At 43.5% G+C, this 21,647-nt stretch overlaps 1 protein-coding gene across 5 annotated transcripts in view; it reads right to left on the reverse strand.

Moving 5' to 3' along the window:
- Positions 1-21,260, reverse strand: part of LOC111967508 (transcription factor SOX-13-like) — a 49,977-nt gene extending 28,717 nt beyond the window's left edge. Inside the window, exon 1 of one of the 5 annotated variants that reach the window (XM_070444879.1) lies at positions 20,934-21,260. Coding sequence is in view for 2 of the 5 variants with exons in the window: in XM_070444874.1 (XP_070300975.1) it covers positions 4,925-5,007 (83 nt within the window). In the remaining 3 variants the exon portion in view is untranslated. Of the gene's footprint in view, positions 1-4,924; positions 5,131-17,112; positions 17,213-20,933 lie in introns of those variants that run through there. The other 4 variants (XM_070444882.1, XM_070444880.1, XM_070444874.1 and 1 more) reach the window with 4 other exon arrangements.
- Positions 21,261-21,647: the final 387 nt, after the last annotated feature.

Genomic DNA, 21,647 nt, shown 5'->3' on the forward strand with positions numbered 1-21,647 from the left:
ATCTTTCTTCAGTTGCAACACTCACTACCGAGTTCCAAACTGCCTCTGGAAGCAATGTCAGCAAAATAACTGTTTGTCGGGAGCTTCATGAAATGGGTTCCCATGGCTGAGCAGCCGCACACAAGCCTAAGATCACCATGCGTAATGCCTAGTGTCGGCTGGAGTGATGTAAAGCTCGTTGCCATTGGACTCTGAAGCAGTGGAAAAGCGTTCTCTGGCTTGATGAATYACGCTTCACCATCTGGCAGTCCGACTGACGAATTTGGGTTTGGCGGATGCCAGGAGAAGGCTACCTGCCCGAATGCATAATGCCAACTGTAAAGTTTGGTGGAGGAGGAATAATTGTCTGGGGCTGTTTTTCATGGTTAGTTCCAGTGATGGGAAATGTTAATGCTGCAGCATACAATGACATTCTAGACGATTCTGTGCTTCCAACTTTGTGGCAACAGTTGGGGGAAGGCCCTTTCGTGTTGCAGCATGACAATGGCCCCATGCACAAAGCGAGGTCCAAACAGAAATGTTTTTTTGAGATCGTTGTGGATGAACTTGACTGGCCTTCACAGAGCCCTGACCTCAACCCCAACGAACACCTTTGGGATGAATTGGAACGCCGACTGCGAGCCAGGCCTAATCATCCAACATAGGTGCCCGACCTCACTAATGCTCGTGGCTAGCAAGTCCCCGCAACAATGGAAGCAAGTCCCCGCAACAATGTCCCACCATCTAGTGGGCCTTCCCAGAAGAGTGGAAGCTGTTATACCAGCAAAGGGGGACCAACTCCATATTAATGCCCATGATTTTGGAATKAGATGTTTAACGAGCAGATGTCCATATACTTTTTGTCATGTAGTGTAGATGTAAACTCAGCAGAAAAAGAAGCACTGTCAACTGTGTTTATTTTCAGCAAACTTAACATGTGTAAATATTTGTATGAACATAATAAGATTCAACAACTGAGACAAAAACTGAACAAGTTCCACAGACATGTGACTAACAGAAATTGAATGTGTCCCTGAACAAAGGGGGGTTCAAAATCAAAAGTTACAGTCAGTATCTGGTGTGGCCACCAGCTGCATTAAGTACTGCAGTGCATCTCCTCCTCATGGACTGCACCAGATTTGCCAGTTCTTGTGGTGAGATGTTACCCCACTCTTCCACCAAGGCACCTGCAAGTTCCCAGACTTTTCTGGGGGGGAATGGCCCTAGCCCTCACCCTCCGATCCAACAGGTCTCGGACGTGKTCAATGGGATTGAGATCCGGGCTCTTCGCTGGCCATGGCAGAACACTGACATTCCTGTCTTGCAGGAAATCACGCACAGAGCGAGCAGTATGGCTGGTGGTATTGTCATGCTGGGGGGTCATGTCAGGATGAGCCTGCAGGAAGGGTACCACATGAGGGAGGAGGATGTCTTCCCTGTAACTCACAGCGTTGATTGCCTGCAATGACAACAAGCTCAGTCCGATGATGCTGTGACACACCGCCCCAGACCATGACAGACCCTCCACCTCCAAAATCGATCCCGCTCCAGAGTACAGGCCTCGGCGTAACGCTCATTCCTTCGACGATAAACACAAATCCGACCATCACCCCTGGTGAGACAAAACCGCGACTCGCCAGAGAAGAGCACTTTTTGCCAGTCTTGTTTGGTCCAGCGACGGTGGGTTTGTTCCCATAGGCGACGTTGTTGCTGGTGATGTCTGGTGAGAACCTGCCTTACAACATGCCTACAAGCCCTCAGTCCACCCTCTCTCAGGCTATTGCGGACAGTCTGAGCACTGATGGAGGGATTGTGCATTCCTGTAGTAACTCAGGCAGTTGTTGTTGCCATCCTGTACCTGTCCCGCAGATGTGATGTTCGGATGTACCGATCCTGTGCAGGTGTTGTTACACGTGGTCTGCCACTGCGAGGACGATCAGCTGTCCGTCCTGTCTCCCTGTAGCATTGTCTTAGGCATCTCACAGTACGGACATTGCAATTTATTGCCCTGGCCACATCTGCAGTCCTCATGCCTCCTTGCAGCATGCCTAAGGCACGTTCACACAGATGATCAGGGACCCTGGGCATCTTTCTTTTGGTGAGTCAGTAGAAAGGCCTCTTTAGTGTCCTAAGTTTGTGTGACCTTAATTGCCTACCGTCTGTAAGCTGTTAGTGTCTTAACGACCGTTCCACAGGTGCATGTTCATTAATTGTTTATGGTTCATTGAGCAAGCATGGGAAATAGAGTTTAAACCCTTTACAATTAAGATCTGTGAAGTTATTTGTATTTTACAGATTATCTTTGAAAGATAGGCTCCTGAAAAAGAGATCTTTCTTTTTTTGCTGAGTTTATGAACCTCACCACAGTCCTATATGTGAGACTCCTATGAAAAAACTATTTCATTTAAGTGGGACTGGAAAACTGTATTGCACGTAAACAGTTTGCACTTATCAAAAGTGCATCAGCAAAATACTTCTCAGGCTGTTACAGTCTAGTTCAAATGGAATGGAAACTCGGAGACAGGTGAAAGCAAGTTCCAATACATTGCCTTSGCCAATCCAGTCAAGTTCAGATCAGTGATTACATCTAAGAAAGGAGGGAGGCAGGATAAGAGCCAAGATAAGATTAGCACTGAGTCTTGAGCTCCGACACCTCTGAAACCATACACTTCCCACGACACACTAAACAGCAGACAAAAGCTTCAGTTACACAACATGTTGTAACACGCAAACCCAACATCTCACCCCGGGGCATCTGCAATGCCAATGTCATCTGTTGTTCTCCCTCTCAATTCAATTGAAGCGCTTTATTGGCATGGGAAACATATGTTAACATTGCCAAAGCAAGTGAAGTAGATAAACAAAAGTGAACAATAAAAATTAACATTMCACTCAAAGAAGTTCCAAAAGAATAAAGACATTTCAAATGTCATATTATGTATATATATATATATATATATTCAGTGTTGTAATGATGCAAATAGTGAAAGTACAAAAGAGAAAATAAACACACATCCCTCCCTGACAGGAGCAGTTAGTGCTGGGAAACTGTCTGTTGTTTTTCAACATGGCCTGAAGGGGACTAGCAGAGGGAGAGACGGAGAGACGGCGAGACGGAGTTGAGCCAGGAGTCCGTTCCATTCCAGCACACGGCGGCTGATCAAGTGGCTGAATTATTTTATTAAACAAATAAAAACTCTGCCATTGTGAACTCTGAGACTGACAAATGTAAAGACAGAAGCTCTGCATGGACTCCTTGGGGCAGAGAGAGAGACAAACACAGACAGAACTGACAAGTTTTTAAAAACCTTTGTTTGATGTTGTGTTACGGTGCCATGAGCCATTATAAACCAATGGCTGGATTCAATCAATCCTGCTTTAGGAATGTTTAAATACTCTGGCAAAGTTAGCATGTTGACATTGTTCGCCAGCCAGGAGTGGTTGATTCCCTTAAACCCTGAGGGCTGGTATAGTAGCAGGTGAGGCTGGCGATGGCAACATTAAAGCCTGATCGGTGGCTGGGACAGAACCCTTGTAAAGTAACAGGTGCACTATAGTACAGGTTCAGACGCTTAGTGGGACTCTAGTACCATGGTTCTCCCTGGGGGAATTAAGTTAGATGCCCTGTAGAACCCCACTGCAGCCATTCCCTCTGCCGAATGTTGAATTAGGACTGTTTAATAAAGTGTATCTCAGCTGGTATTACTGTTAACATGGTAATAAGTACACAAAGGGAAATAACTACATTCTACGTGGTGGTGGTGGTGGTTTGACTGAATCCCAAAGAAACCAAAGAGGAAGGTAGTAAGGCAAGTAACTGTCCAGTGAAATTCTCACTTTWAAAAAAAGTTCGTAGTCTGTTGACTCATACCCAAATCATTTAGTTGAATCCTATACTCGTAAGTGGCCAAAGCGTAAATTGGAGAGAAAAAAACTTGAAAAGCCCCACCTCAAACTTGTAACTCAAACACACGGTTTAAAAAAATGCTTGCCATTTCCTGAGGATGATGAGCTGGCCAATCAGCCGTCTACYTGCATGAATATTTTGAATGACCGGTATACAGTACACCCACACCATTCTGTTGTTGGGGTACGCCCATACCATTCCAACACAGACAAGCTGTTTAACATACTTAATTACAATTTTTTGGAAGGAAAACTATTTAACTCATATTGTAATTCATTACATGTCATATTTCATAGAAATCTGAAAAACACTGGACAGTTACTTGAATTGAAAATATTTACCATGAAATGTCTACATTTCTATACCAGCTAAATTATGCAGTACAACAAATCATTAACTTGTGATATCACAAGCAAGTCTTCAAGCCTTAAGAGTCTATTGACACACCCTTGCGTCAATCTAAGTAACATAATACAAACATCCCCATCAAAATCCATCAGTTTAAGCTAGAGATATCAGTTGTTTTGGGTGGGCTGCGTCTCAATCCACCGAATCTGCCTATGTCTGCCTTCCACATCTGCGGGAAGGTGTCCGAGCTACAGCAGTGTTTGTCAGACCATGAGACGTCCCAAAAATCGGTCTTCCCATAATAGTTTGTAGGCCAAACTGTTTTTGTGAGAAGGGGAGACTCGCACGAACACGATGGTGTTTTCTGTTTTGCTCTACGACCCCCACCAGTGTCATGGAACTCCTCTGAATGTAACCAGTACAAAACACATGGAAGTATGGAGGTAGTTGTGTGCCCCAAAAAATATGGAGTTAAATATGTAAAGAAAAAAATATATATATATATTTCCTGAGCTTTCTTATATATCCTAGGTATAGGACAAACACTTCAAAACCTGATCCTTCCCCCCTTTGAGTTAATGACAACTATGGAAAAATAAGCATTCTGTCACTCCTCACTAAGGACCCCATCAGAGAGACAAACAGAGAGGAAGGGGGAGAGAAGGAGAAAGTACAGTAAGGGAGAGGTACCTCTTAGGTGTGGTGAGTGTGGAGGTCCCCAGACCCAGAGGACCCCTCCACAGTAGAGCACTGGTGATGCTGAAACACGTCATGTTCTCTTCAGTCACACACAGGACAGCCGTCTAACACGCTCTCTCTCCCTCTCTCAGGACAGTACAGCCCAAAGCCACTCTGCACTCTCAACTCTGTGACATCTCTTTTTCTATGTTCCTTTCAACTCTTTCTCTCTAGCTCCCTCCCAGTCTCTCTATATCCCTCTAACTATCTCCCTCTATCCCGCCTCCCTCTGTGTGTTCATGTAAACCTCCCGTTATTGTGACAAAGAGCCTCTTTTTGGCATCTTTGAGCCAAACAATCCACTAATTTGCATAATATGTTTTGCAACCGGTGAGCCTATCTAGAACATTAACATGTGATAATCAAATAGTTGGACCCACAGGTGTGATCCAGGTGTGTGATACCGCGCTGGGATGTCCAGGAGCACCTAACAATGTCACCTTTATGCATTAAGTGTGTTTCTTGGCCACCTGCCTGAAACGGGGACACCACAGAAGAAGGAAAGAAAGGAATATCACACATTCAAATATAGCACAGGAGCTGGACTAGAAACAACATTTAAAGGAAAATAAAGGCATATGTGTTTCCTGCTCCCAAGCATGATCTTCATTGATCTGGTGATCAGTGTGTGATTACGTGACTGTCGAGTCAGAGTTTAGTAAGACGATATGTTTAATAGTTCTATAAAGATCACGCTCGGCAGCAGCAAACAGCAGGCGGACAGACTTTCACTCGCCTTTCATTGGTGACACAAAATATTCCCTCTGCTTCTCTTCAGCCCACACACACAATGCAGCTATGGATTCAACCCTGGTCCTGGGTACCCACTGTGGATGCTGGATCTCACTGAAGACCGCAATCAATTAGGATCTGCCTTGTTTTAAAGGCCACTAATTAWCTTTGAAGGCCTCATTTTAGAGATTTTCTCCCCAAAATATACACAGTCAAATGCCATCCCTCTAAGAATATTTACCAATAACATTAATAATAGTTTAACGTGGGCTAATTAACTGAGTTGATATGAAAACCTGGATCCACAGTGGGTTCCCAGGACCATGTCCCTCTCTCAGTCCCCCCTGAATCATAGACAGCCTCACACCCAGACCATGTGTCAGATATTTAGTATAATAAGCCTTGTAGTGAGAGAACAACGTCAACACATATATTAGTGTGACATGATAAGCCCGACATGCAGCGGCTGCTGTGTGAGTGTCTATATTTGACATGAGATTTTAGAGGCAAGACGACAGAAACTAAATGCGATACAGGTGTTGTGGATGTCATGGATGTTTCTCTTAGTGTTATGCCGGCATACAATGTTTCTCTCGCTCTCTCACACACACGCGCGCACACTCTTGCTTTCCTTCTTTGAATGGTAAGGGCCTGAAGCAGGTTTATTGTGTTGTGTTGCTGACTGCGTCTCATTAGGAACTGAGCTCTCAGGGCCACACACACAAAAGCTTCCCTTCCCTCGCTCTCCTCTTCCTCTCTGTTTTTCTGTTCTTTTGGCCTTTTGATGTCAAGAGTGCCAATCCCAGGGGGCTACACTCTGGCCACAGAATACACTCACACAACAGACTCATTCACTTTCACACACACACACCCTGTGCGATGAGAGTTGTAAAAGCATGATAAGGGCAGAGGTAGTCGAGGTTGAATCAGCTTCGTGTTTCTCTGTGGTTGATAGCCAGATCTCACCACACAAAGACCAGCGTTGACAGCTCCAGGATACACTGATAATAAACACTCTTTTTCCTCAGCCCCAAGGACTCCCCCTCTGTCTCACCACACACACGACTAATTCAAATAACTTCGTATATTACCCTTAACTTTTCAACATCTAAAACACATTCTGCTACCACTGTCACATGTTCACTTTGTTATTTATCTAAACCTATACAGTTTAAGGGCTCGACTCTCCTTCTGTTCTCTCTGTGTCCTCTCCTTCTCCCTGTGTCTTCTCTCTCTGCGTTCCCTGTGTCTTCTCTCTCTGCGTTCCCTGTGTCCTCTCTCTCTGCGTTCCCTGTGTCCCCTCTCTCTCTCTGCGTTCCCTGTGTCCCCTCTCTCTCTCTGCGTTCCCTGTGTCCCCTCTCTCTCTCTGCGTTCCCTGTGTCCCCTCTCTCTCTCTGCGTTCCCTGTGTCCCCTCTCTCTCTCTGCGTTCCCTGTGTCCCCTCTCTCTCTCTGAGGAGGCTTTCTAAATAAGACATAAATAGGCTGATGACACAACTGCACTTTTCACAAAAAGAGAGAAAGGAGAGAAAAGAAAAAAGAAGAGAAAGGAACTCTGGCTCTGGTGCAGTGGCTCCTTTCTTCTGCTTTTCAGAAACGCAGGTTAAAAAGCAGCCTTTTCATCCCTCTCTCATCCCTCTCTCTCTCGCTCTGTCATCTCTCTCCAACTTAGGAACAGGCAATGTATTGTGGTGGATAGCGGAAGGGTACTGTGGTATTTATCAGAAAAGAGAGGAGGAGGGAGGAGGACAAAACATACTCCCAATAAAGAGAAAGAACAAGAGAAGGGGAAGAAAGGATGTGTATGAAAGCCCCCCCCCCGCCCCCTCCTCCCTCAAAAGGGGCAGGCACACACAATGTGCTGTTTCCTTTAGCCCCGACACACTTTATATCCTAGCCCCATTCAGGACGACTACTTTAGGGCACCCATGTGTGCACAGAGCATATGTGGCTGAGAGAGAGGATGTGTGTGTGTGTGTGTGTGTGTGTGTGTGTGTCCGTATAGATCTCTGTTTGCTGAGGGCCTTATAGACTGACAGGCCATGGCTCTAAGGCGTTGCCATGGAGATGTCTTTGTGCAGTAAGTTGCACAACAGGTGATTCTAAAGAAGGCTAGCTGAGCTGGTCTCAGTATTGAGAACTGCGGGAGGTGTGTGTGTGTGAGAGAGAGAGAGTGTGTGAGTGTGTGAGTGAGTGAGTGAGTGAGTGAGTGAGTGAGTGAGTGAGTGAGTGAGTGAGAAAGGTAGACAGATTATACGAGGTGTTAGCCGTTTTAGGATCCAGCTTGGCCCAGAGTTCTTAACTAGCTCCTTTATACACAGATCATGTCTAAAATCGCCTGGGCTTACCGGGCCACACTGCTTTACACACTAACATGTATCTAACCTCACCGAAAGAGAGACTGTGTGCATACGCATCAGAGTTTATCATATCTTCAACTCCAAGAGTGTAAAACCCCCATATCACATTCAGTATTGCGAAATCTACTATAAAGTGAGAAAGAGCGAGAGAGGTACAAAACTGGTTCTTCTCCTTGGACTGGATAAACTTGGCTGAGCCAAAGCCATCCATACACGTACATGTCAGAAAGATACCGACATAAATTAAATTAAACAAACATCAAAGCCTCTGCAGTCAGAGAACAACTTAAATAACAAGACAACGTCATAGGCTATGGATTAACAACAAGGAACCCAATCAATCATTACAGGGGTGTGCACAGATAAAGATGGTTTAAGAATCAACACTCTTTTATGGAAACTTAGGGCTAAAAGTTTGTTTTCAATACATGATGAGATACGTGTTCTTTTTTGCTTTGTCCAAGATGGAATGAAGGGTAATTCCTTTCGATAAAGGGGGCGGCAGGTAGCCTAGTGGTTAGAGTGTTGGACTAGTAACCGAAAGGTTGCAAGATCGAATCCCCGAGCTGACAAGGTCAAATCTGTCGTTCTGCCCCTGAACAAGGAAGTTAACCCACTGTTCCTAGGGCATCATTGAAAAGAAGAATTTGTTCTTAACTGACTTGCCTAGTTAAATAAAGWTTWTTWTTTTTTTTAAGTTCTGCTCTGATCAAGTTTTTATTTAGGGTCTAATCTATAGCCTAAAATAGCCTGTTTTCTGGATTTATATAATATACTCTTTTGCACTGCTTATCAGTTGAACAAACTTTGTTTGTAATTGGTGAAATGGTCTTGGACAGATTTACAGTAACAATACTTTATTATTTCTCAGATGCATTTCCTGGTATTTTACATGCTGTCCAAATCCATATTTAAATAGAGGTGCGATAGCTATGATGGATAAAGATAGGCTATGAATCACTTGTAGCTAACCAGCTACATTTACACTCTAAGAAACTCTACAGTGTGACATTTTCTGTCTGTTAATGTAGAACAGGGGTAGGCAATGCTGTTCCTGGAGTACAGTACCAGGTACTGCAACATTCTCCAACTAGGCACCACACCAGACCAACTGAGCTAATTTATCAGTTCAGTTTTTGACAAAATAAATGAAACATACCTGGTCTTCTAGGTTGGTTAAATCAAAAACAGAAGTGCCTGCGGCCCTCCAGGACCAGGGTTGCCTAYCCCTGATATAGAGGTATATTTAACTGACAGAACAATGAATGGCGGCGTATTTATTTATTTATTTTATTTCACCTTTATTTAACCAGGTAGGCTAGTTGAGAACAAGTTCTCATTTGCAACTGCGACCTGGCCAATATAAAGCATAGTATGCTTACCCAATGTTAACTTGTATGCCTCTCCCTAACCTCATTGGAACTATAACTAACTTTAATCTTAACCCTTGTCCTTATTTAGAGTTTGCCTAACTTAAGTTTTTGTTTTACCACTTGAATACCCCAGGGGCAGACTGGCCAGCTGGCATTTCGGGCAAATGCCAGATGGTTTGGTACATTTTTATCCCAGTGGGCCTGTCTAAATAGTTTTTTTGCACAAATGATCATGACCTTAAAGGGCACGTAGCAGCCATTTCTCAATGCCAGGAAAACATATAATAGTAACTTAGAGAACCCCAAGAAAACATTCCCAAATGAAATACAATKTTATAATACTGTAATATTGTTCTAAAAAAAGTTGGGTTTGAGGTTCTCCCCAAATCAGCTCTAACAATCCCACAATGCCCTGTGGTCAGCATCACACAGTGAGGAAATAAAAATCCATGCTCACCCTTCACATCAAGTGCTTCATATAAAAATTACAAAAAAGGGTGGATAAGTAGGGTGTAGCAACACTTACTATGCAAATGTATGTTATGCCTCTATGGCTACACATATTAAACACTTAGTAAAAAGTGGGATACATTTGTGAGAATGAGTTGGGCGAATTGGGTATCTACCAACAACATGGCATATAAAGTATMACAAACAGCCAGCAGCACCAAAAGAGAGAGTATTATCAGGGCTTCACCGGATAAGTGAAAGAGCTCCCTCTACTACATCTATGCTAACTTTAGCTAGCTATAGAGCTACGGCATTTAGCTCGTCTAAACGCTAAAGTAACCAAATGACCTTGTCTGCCAGCTGTTAGTAGCTAACTGCTGGTGCTGTCMTACTATAGATAGGCTTGTACTATGGGAAAAGAGTAGTTTTGGTCGAGATGGAGGTTAATGTTTCTGTATAGAGCCCTGTGGTTGGGGCCAAAACTGTATGCGTGTCTGTGTGTGGGGATGGCGTGCTAAACCGTAACTATATGCGTGTCTGTGTGGGGGGATGGCGGGCTAAACCGAAATGCAACGTGTCGGCATTGTTTTCCACCATGGATCTGATGGCATTTCGGAGAAAAGGAGCTAGGTTCTCTTTAAAAGAGTGGATTGTGCTCAAAGTTTATTTCTGTAGCTTGCCGCATGAGTTGTGTTTTTGGCTGTCTGCACTTGGGCTCTCGGTGTGTGTGGATAACCCGTTGGATGGTGTCTGCACTTGGGCTCTCGGTGTGTGTGGATAACCCGTTGGATGCTGTCTGCACTTGGGCTCTCGGTGTGTGTGGATAACCCGTTGGATGGTGTCTGTGGTGCTTCTTTTGGAGAAGACATGCTTTCTTTGGAGGGATGGATTGTGGATTTTGTTCAGTGGGAATTCTTTTTTTTTATCATCTTAGGATCAATGTTGTCACAGTTGCTTCTAATAGCAATAAGGCTCCTCTGGGGTTAGATATATATGGCCAACACGGCATTGCGTCGGGCCTAAGAACAGCCCTTAGCCCTTTTTTTTAATCATCTTAGGATCAATGTTGTCACAGTTGCTTCTTGTTGAAGAGGCATCGACTAACATTAGCTTGCTATAGCTAGCTATCATCTTCCTCCGTTTCTGAATGAATTTGTGGCTATTTCTTTCTAACAGGCAAAATAAAGTGAGCTAGATTTTGTTTGTGTACTGACGTATCGATACCATAACTAAGTTTGTCACTGATATGGGCTAGAAAATATCCTAAAGCTAGCCAGCTAGACAGTGATAGCCGTGATAGAAACAGTGATAGACAGATAAGAGCCAGTGATAGGACAGTGAATAGCCAGTAGACAAGTTGATAGCCAGTGATAGCAGTGATAGCCAGTGATAGGCGAACCAGTGATAGACCAGTGATAGACCGTGATAGACAGTTGATAGACAGTGATAGACAGTGATAGACAGTGATAGACAGTGGTAGACAGTTGATAGACAGTGATAGCCAGTGATAGCCAGTGATAGCCAGTGATAGCCAGTGATAGCCAGTGATAGCCAGTGATTAGCCAGTGATAGCCAGTGATACCAGTGATAGCCAGCTAGGGACAGTGATAGACAGTGATAGACAGTGATAGCCAGTGATAGCCAGTGATAGCCAGTGATAGACAGTGATAGCCAGTGATAGACAGTGATAGACAGTGATAGACAGTGCTAGACAGTGATAGCCAGTGATAGCCAGTGCTAGACAGTGCTAGACAGTGCTAGACAGTGCTAGACAGTGAGCTAGACAGTGATAGCCAGTGATAGGACAGTGATAGACAGTGGATAGCCAAGTGATAGCCACAAGCTAAAACCAGGGAGAAGCTGTTGGCTTGATACTGTTCACTCAAATATGTTTTTTCCACATGTAATTGCGGAAATTAGATTATTATTCAATAAAAAATGTAATTGTGTCAATATTGTTACGCACACCTCTGTGAAGAGGGAACGCAACACCCTGCTACAACTCAACTCTCTGTGAAGTGAAAGAGGTATGGACTGTAGGTGTGAGAAAGGACGACAAAGGGCAGAATTGACCGTTTACTAGGATTTTATTCCTTTACACGGTAATATGGGGGAAAAGGGGCTGGACGGAACCAAAGCAAAGAAAGTAAATGTCAAAGCCCCCCTCTCCTATCTAACCTGCCTACCCACTAATTACTCTGAATATTGCAGAAAAATCCTCAGATGTTTTCCATACTAAAAACGTGAAGTACCATTTGGTGTGAACTAGCTTACCATGTACAGTAGGCTAACCATGAGTCATCAAAATTACAATCGTGCAATCTGGCCTTTCCAGCAGTCTTTTTGTACAATTGTAAACAAAMATTTTTTCAAGTTAGTTATTATAAACCGGGTGGTGAGAGCCCTGAATGCTGATTGGATGAAAACGTGGTGTATCATATACCACAGGTATGACCAACATTTTATTTTTACTAATCTAATTACGTTGGTAACCAGTTTATAATAGCAATAAGGGCGACAGGTAGCCTAGTGATTAGAGCGTTGGACTTGGACCGAAAGGTTGCAAGATCGAATCCTCAATCTGACAAGGTAAAAATCTATCGTTCTGCCCCTGAACAAGGCAGTTAACCCACTGTTCCTAGGCCGTCATTGAAAATAAGAATTTGTTCTTAACTGACTTGCCTRGTTAAATAAAAGGTCAAATAAAAAATWATAGCAATAAGGCTCCTCTGGGGTTAGATATATATGGCCAACACGGCATTGCGTCGGGCCTAAGAACAGCCCTTAGCCCTGAAATATTGGCCATATACACCACACCCCCTCATGCCTTATTGATTAAATATACAGCACCAACTACATAAATATCTGATACGGTGCATTATCTGCTGGGCCGGTGTGGGGGCCTCAAAGAAGAAGAAAACAACTGGTCCGGTGTGTTAAATGCCAGGGACGATTTCTGGTCCCAGTCCACCCCTGGAATACACCTATATAATATGTGGAAATATTACAAAAACAGCCATAATATTTCAAAAAAATACATGGCACTTAATCCAAAATGTGCTTACTTTAATTGAATAATTAAATAGAGGATTTGAGAGAATGAATCCTACTGAATTGACCGTAATATGGTTGTTTTTCCACTGTTAAGGTTATTTATTTAAGCACGGTTACATTCACATTTAGTGCTGGACAATGGCTCAGATAGAGCTTCACTGACAAAGTTAATAAACAAACAAAAAGCACAACAAAAAAAGACGAACACACAGTTCTTTATTCGTTTTCACTGATTCCAAAAGAGATGCAAATCATTCTTCAGACAGCTGTGGAAAAAAATAAAACTGTCTCTGGTCATTTGCAAATTGCCACACACACACACACTGAGGTGTGTGTCCGGCGATGAGGAATTAAACTTAACGGTACAAGCAATCTGTTGTGTATGTTGTTCAAACACCCAGGGGAAAGGCATGTAAATGGAGCAGGAAACTAGTGGGTTATAATGCTGTGCTGTTTAGGTGGGTGCTGATCAATAGAGTGTTTGTGAATTCTCCTGATGGGAGATAAACAAATCCACTGGACACTGGGTTGTGACAACCAACAGGTGATATTCACCACCCTCACACACCTGACAGCCACAACACACATATATTTGTATCCGAGGGGCCACACCAGGACGGCAACCATGCAAATGTTCATGGTTAATAATAACAAAAAAGTGTATCAGAAACAAATTCAGAATATTTTGGGAGTAGGCCATTTATGAACTATTACTACTCCATAAAGAACTTCTACAGTACAATACTGTAAAGTTGCTAAATATTAAGATATTGCATATTCTGTCAAGAGTTAATGTATTTTTATTTATGTATATATTTAGACTTCATTGAACAAGGCCAGTCCCATTGAGATAAATCGGGTGTATTTGTAAATTCACCCTGGTAATCTACTCTGATTTCAGAGCACTCTGGGTAGAGAGTACCAGAGCGCAGAATAATTGAGCAATTAACAGAAGCCCTAAACTCCGTTGTTATAAAAGATGAACAGTAAACATCCGCAAAAAAAATTTAATTAAATTGTTGCCAGTAACACAGTTACAGTCACTAACCCTCTTGATAACATGAAAACACTAACCAGGTCCGCTAGGGAGAGTAAAATGTTTAGTGAGGTGTTCTTACATTTGTGTCTGGAAGTAGCAAGCTAGCCAACTTTAGCCAGTTAGCAGTCAAGCGCTGTTGTGAGTCAGAAGGCTCAGATCAACCCTACTCCTCAGCCAGAGAGTCAGTGTTGAGGTCAGACGCTTCAGATCAAACCTACTCCTCAGCCAGAGAGTCCAGTGTGAGGTCAGAACGCTCAGATCAACCCTACTCCTCAGCCAGAGAGTCCAGTGTGAGGTCAGAACGCTCAGATCAACCTACTCCTCAGCCAGAGAGTCCGAGTGTGAGGTCAGAAACGCTCAGATCAACCCTACTCCTCAGCAGAGAGTCCAGTGTGAGGTCAGAACGCTCAGATCAACCCTACTCCTCAGCCAGAGAGTCCAGTGTGAGGTCAGAACGCTCAGATCAACCCTACTCCTCGGCCAGCCCATTGTGCGTTCTGAACCCTACTCCTCAGCCAGAGCGTYCAGTGTGTGCTTTGAACGCTCCGAATTTCTAAGAAGGCCCAGAGCGCACTCTGATAGCAGGGGTATTCAACCGGTGGTCCCAAAACCCACAATTTTATTTATATATTTTTTTTTAAGTATCGTAAGCAACAACAGAATAAACACATTTTGAATGACATTCCTATATAAAAATAGAATTTCTTCATAATGATGTCAACTTTATATCTCATCTCCTCATATTGATCAAATTACACTCATTGGAGCCAATTACACTCACTGGAGTATCTGACATAGCCTGTTCGCGGGTGCTGTTTCAAAGCCTACGTACGCGTGCAGAGCAGGCTACGTACGCGTGCAGAGCAGGCTACGTACGCGTGCAGAGCAGGCTACGTACGCGTGCAGAGCAGGCTACGTACGCGTGCAGAGCAGGCTACGTACGCGTGCAGAGCAGGCTACGTACGCGTGCAGAGCAGGCTACCAGTGCAGAACAGGCTACCAGTGCAGAACAGGCTACCAGTGCAGAACAGGCTACCAGTGCAGAACAGGCTACCAGTGCAGAACAGGCTACCAGTGCAGAAAGTGCCACTAGCTGCTGGTAAGCTTTCTTGACTTGGACATATATTTTTGCCAACACATGGCCCATTAACCAGCTGCTGTTAGCAAAACATGTGTTGAGTTAACCTATTAGCTAGAAAGGTATATTAGAGTTGAAAATTCTTCTTCCAGTTAGGTCAAAATAATTTAAACTAATCTACGAAATCTAGTCATTTTTAAAAATGTTGATTACTTCTCCTTGTCATGATCATTCACCTGATAATAAGACRTGATATTTTTTTGCTGACGTATGATGGTGGCCCCTGGGGTCGCCAGTTAGCCTGGGAGGGGGTCGCCAGTTAGCCTGGGAGGGGGTCCCAGGACAAGGAATGGTTGAAGTGCTCTACTTATGAACAGGGAGTATCACAATCATCCATACAAATACTATACAGTGACATTCCATTAACCACAGAACAACATAAAGAGACGGAACGATTTGTATTGTGTAAAATGTACTGCCTCACCTCATCTGTGTCTTGGGAAATGCATTGGCGAGAGCAGTCCAATATTGTTACCTACAGTCACACCAGTCACCCATTAACAACTTATGGTGATGGGAAATATTAGATTTTCTTTAATGTGGTTGGATTTTACAGGAAGACTGTCTAAAATATATTGCTTATGGTTGTCTAAACATAAATTGACAATTCAACACTTAAATAGTATGTTTGGCCATTCCATATAATTTGTATTTTTTTCTTATAGACTTGTGAGAGAAGAGTCAGTCATACATTGCCGAATCAATTAAGTAAAATTCCACTGTCTGATGTTGCATCGCTCACGTTACACAAACAATGAAATGGGCGAAACAAAAAACATTTTAACCAACAAAAGATCCTCCTGAAATCTATTTAGATAGAGGCATGGCGAAACCCGCCTTGGTCCTGTAGCAGCTTGCTTTTTGAAGCAGCGCCCCACCTAGTGCCCTCTGCACTAACACACACCTGCAGAAGGTACAGGATCACACACACACACACACACACACACACACACACACACACACACACACACACGTATTCTGAGAGGGATTAAAAGCTGTTTAGCTGTGGCATGAGAAAGTCAAAGCAGCGTTCACAGCAGCTTCCGTTCTTTCTTGTTCAGACTGATTTATTACCGTTAGTGAATAGCTCCCTATAGTAGAACACGTCACCGGCTTCTAACAGCACTACAGACCCCTGAATCTACACCCACGGTTCACACCAAGGTAAAAATGCACAATACAACACCAGGTGTGGTTGACATTATTCCCAGAAATGACCAGTTAGGAGATAGAGGAAAAGATGTGTCTACCATGAAGCATCCTTCAATAACACTACATTCAGACACCTGTAGAAAACACATCATAGACTGTATGATGTTAAAGACAAGGGTTCGCCATCTGGGGGAATATTTAGAAGAGAAATATAGATCAATTGCTGACAAAACTTGGGGGGGCGGGGGGGGTTTAAAAAAATATATATTCACCCGCAGGCCAAATTCTGAGCAATTTTTTGCTCAAAGTGATTTTAAATTTGGGGAATCTGTTCCAAAGCATTCCCACGCATAATAGAGAGATACATGTGATCATATACAAATGTAAACGGAGTTTGAAATTATTGWTTTAGTCAAATATTATACAGTGTCTGTTTGGGCTTCTTGCTGTCAATTTGCAGTCCACAAATTATTATTATGTTCCGGGCCCCTGACCGTCCCCTCAAGAAAGAAATTGGCCCGCGGCTGAATCTAGTAACGATGCCTGTTACAGACTGTTGTGACATTATGCTGTATTAATAACTGGCACAAAAATCTAACAAAAAGACACCATACAAATGAGATGACTGGAAAACAGAAAAATAAAGTACAGGTAAAGTGCAACTTTTAACCCAACAAACACAAAAAGTTCAGTGCGCCACAAACAAGATGTAGTGCCTTAGTTGGAACTTTATAACGTCGCAAATGGAAAACACTCATGGATTAAACTTATTGTCAGTCATTTTGCTTCATAATACTGTATATTAATGACTGAAGTGGAACCAGTTGGTGGAAAGGAGTCTTACCTTGAAATGTCTAAGAGAGGCTGATAAGCAGGGCAGCAGGTAAGATGTGTTCTCTATTGTTGGACTCTACTGACTGAGCTATTTTGACCGAGTTTACTGACTGTGTTGTGTCTCTTCTGAGAGCTCTATAAGCAATGCTATGCTATGTTTCCCCCAATAAGGTACCACTCACCACCGAGACAACAGGTGGAGACTGTGTGTGTGTGTACGCATGAGATGAGGTGTTAGAGGGAGGGGTCGGAGATGAATCAAAAGTCAATGATCTCCTAACTCTCCTCCAGAGTATGAAGTATGCATCGGCCAATCAGTGAAACAAAACACTAAACTGCGTTTCCTGTGATGAGGCCAGTGAAAGCCAGCATCATGACACAAAACCCATTTTTTTAGCAAATGTTATTTTTCAGAGGAACCCCTGTGTTAAGATAGCTAGCGTTGAAGTGGTGCATTTCAGAGTTCGGTACAAAGATCAGGTAGCTAATAAAATCAAAGCATATTATAAAATATTACCTCAAGATCTCTCTAAATCATATCATGCCTCAATAAGGAAAGAGCCCAAAAACATGTGAACTCACACACACAGAGCAATGGTGTGTAAAACACAATTTTCTTCCATTGCAATGCCTCTAACCTAGTTTGCACTGAACTAACACACTTAGTCAAATGTAGTCAATGATTACTGCCCTCTTTGTCAATATTCTATCATTCTCATCCTCTCTCACACATCAAGAAATCTGCCTGRCTCATTAATCATGGGGTTTGAGTCTCAGATCCAACAGGAGACAACATGCACTTCCATTTCACCACAGGCCTTTCACTCCCCTCATTATAGACACAAGCACGCCTTATCCCTCTGCCCTGTGACACCCTTCCCACAACATCACTGACACATAAATGTCAAAAAAAAAAAAGTGTCAGAGGTGATTTAAAACATCCACTTAACTTGTCAAGGACTGAATAAGTGTGTGTTCCATGTGTATTCAGTTTTTAATGACAAATTCATCGTATTGTTTAATGACTTGATGATCCAAGGACATTTGCATAATACATTCTATGGATCACAGCAACCAATCTATCACTTTTTACTTGATCTGAACACACACACAACACAACACACAGGGGGAGCACACACACTTCTGTCTCCACTGTGGTGTGTCTCTGTAGACCCCTGGTTCAATAGGACAGGGAGAACAATGCAGACTGCCACAGAAGAAGAAAGAGAACAATCTTTGTCTGCTCTGCTGCCCTTATGGACCTGCTTGGTGAAAAGGAGATGGGCCACACACACACACAAAGGCAACAMAAACACACACAAACTGCCCTGAGTTCTTAAACTTAGCCAATAGAAATGAAGTGGAGCAGAAACATATATCACTGTGTCACTCAACAGACCAACACTCAGAGAGACAGCTTATAGAGCAGCTGGATACATTTCAACAATAGGTCATTCATAGTTTCTCTATTCAGCAGGTAATCATTGACTATGCTTTATTTAGCAAGAAGGTGTAAAGACTCTTTCAATAGAACTTGACCGATAGGTCAAACTTGATAGGTGACTCGAAGACTGACTTGGAGAGAGAAAGTGCATCCAGGTCACCTCTCATCCTGTGTGAACCCTTTCACCTGGAGGCGCATCCTCAGAGAGAGACGAGGGGATGCTAGAGGTCAACCCTCTCCTTGTTAGAACAGCACACACAGCCCGTCAGTTACTCTGGTTCATTTCCACACCGGATCTGTGTGTGTGTTTCTGCAGAGGTAGGTGCACCCGCTGAAATGTTTGACAGTGGAGACAGTGACAGCTGAGACAGTACAGCGTGAACATGGAGTCAGCTCTCTGCTGCTGACAGACTGTCAGTCCCTTTTCCCTTCTCTGCCTGCTTTAACACAGACCCTCTTCTCTGTAGGCTAAAGACAAACTGGAACTCAACACAGCCATTAGGGCTAGCCATTGGGCAAGARCAAATAAGACTGTCTCTCTCTCTCGCTGTGTGTGTCAGAGAGAATGAGACAAAACAGAGTGGGAATGAGGACGGCAAAGAAAAGAGAATAAGAAAAGCGAGTGAGGAATAGATATGGACAGAAAGAAAGGTCAGGGACTCCCCACTGACGGACAGCTTTGTGTGCAGCCAGTCACTGTAAAGGCGAACACACACTCTGGCTCTCTCAGATACACACTGAGGCCATAGGCTGGAAACGAAAGCCTTAAATCATCTCAAATTATGTAACTTCAGACTTCACAGTCCCATCACACACACATAGACCTAAACACAGTCCCATCACACACACATAGACCTAAACACAGTCCCATCACACACACACATAGACCTAAACACAGTCCCATCACACCACAACATAGACCTAAACACAGTCCCATCACACACACATAGACCTAAACACAGTCCCATCACACACACAATAGACCTAACACAGTCCCATCCACACACACACACACACATAGACCTAAACACAGTCCATCACACCACACACACACACACACACACCTAAACACAGTCCCATCACACACACACACCACACATAGACCTAAAACAGTCCCATCACACACACACACACACACACATAGACCAAAACACAGTCCCATCATACATACACACATAGACCTAAACACAGTCCCATCATACATAACAACATCAGACCTAAACACAGTCCCATCACACATACACATAGACCTAAACACAGTCCCATCACCACACACACACACACACACACACAACACACACACACACACACATATAGACCTAAACACAGTCCCATCACACACACACAGACCTAAACACAGTCCCATCACCACACACACACACATAGACCTAAACACAGTCCCATCATACACACAGTACCCAGACCAAGCATGCTCAACACACATAACCAAACACACAGTAGGGTATGCCTACCCAGACCCTGCACACTACAGAGTGACATACTTTGCTTATAAAACTTGCACGATGCATGAAGACATCTCTGCTGTCTAGTGCTGTCAATCAACTCATTCCAGCCATCAAGACTGAACACCAATAAAGATGCCTCGTCTGGCTCAATGAGCATGTTCTGTCACCTCCACCCAGAGCTATGTCCATATGATCTAGAAGAGCAGATTGCACATAGACTCTACAAATGGTAAAACTTTACTGAATTATGAAGCATGTTCTCTTTCCTTACCTATTCCAACCAATCCTCCAACTCTACCAAAACTACAAAGATCTACACATCCAAACACCCAGGGGCGGACTGGGACCAGAAATCGGCCCTGGCATTTCAAACACACCAGCCAATTTCTTTCTTTGATGCCCACACACCGGCCCACTTTTTTTCCTCAATGAGCCCAAAATGGACTAGCAATCTGGCATTTGGCCATTATGCCAGATGCCTTGTCTGCCCATGCTAACACCCAACACCTCCCCAGCAAAGTATTTATATAATAATTATGCCATGACCCATGAGAGAACACAGATATATTTAAAACATCTGCGTTTTAACACTCGCAGCTATTCTCTGGAAAGTAGATGAAACAGTTTAATTTGCGTTTGCCAACAGAACTGGCATCTTCTCCTCTTGCTTATTGCTTTCGTCGTCACTGTTCTGCCTATAAAAACAGTCACAAACTGACACTCACACAGAATCAAACTGCATAGGGGGAACATCCCAAAGCACCCAAAGTTATGCTTTATGTAATTGTATGGACAATAGGTAATACTGTATGTGTTGTCGATAACAAGTAGGACAGTGTGTCGGGAGTCATCACACCAATCCTGGATAAAGTGAAATGTAAAACTACTATGTTCGTCGGGAGCCGCGCTCTGTTCACTCACCACTCCTGAGGCGCCCGGGATTTCCAAACTTCCGTCTCCACCGCTGTTTTTCCGAGCCCTCGYGGTTGATCGCTCACCGCATGCAAAGCACAAGAGGGTGCGTTGTGTCGACTTCTCTTCGGTCTACAGAGAAGACGAGGACAGAGTTACATAAGCGCCTATAGTTGCTATCAGCTTCGCGGTAGTTCTCCCCAACGCTCACACAACCTCACCCCGCTTTCTCCCGATTACTTTCTGGTGTTTTGTGTCCAACATTCACGCTCCCTGCCACTCACCTCCCCCTTAAAGGCAAAGGACTCATTTAACTGTCGCGGCAGCGGGCTTGGAAGATAAGGGATAATGAGAAAGGGCCCGGGCATCCAATCAATATGATCTTTAGACTGGAAAGAAAGGTMTTTTCTGCACTCGATTCTCATTTGACACAATAACCAAACTGTCAATAAGGTATCCCTTCCCCTACCCTCCAAAACAACACACAGACACACACACACAGCACAGGTGTGTATAATCTGAACATTCATGGGACACAACATCCCTTATTGGAGTAAAGTATTCCAAACATTGAGAAAAGTGTTTGATTCCCATGACCTTCTGATGTTGGTCTACACTGGGTGAAAGTGTAAGTATGCCTACTATCACCTTAAAGTGGCACCTTAAAGTAAGACTTCAGAGTACTGTCTGTAGCAAGAAACAGAAGCCTATTTTTAATAGTTG

Source organism: Salvelinus sp. IW2-2015, linkage group LG1, assembly GCF_002910315.2.
Source record: "Salvelinus sp. IW2-2015 linkage group LG1, ASM291031v2, whole genome shotgun sequence".
Taxonomy (NCBI): Eukaryota; Metazoa; Chordata; class Actinopteri; order Salmoniformes; family Salmonidae; genus Salvelinus; species Salvelinus sp. IW2-2015.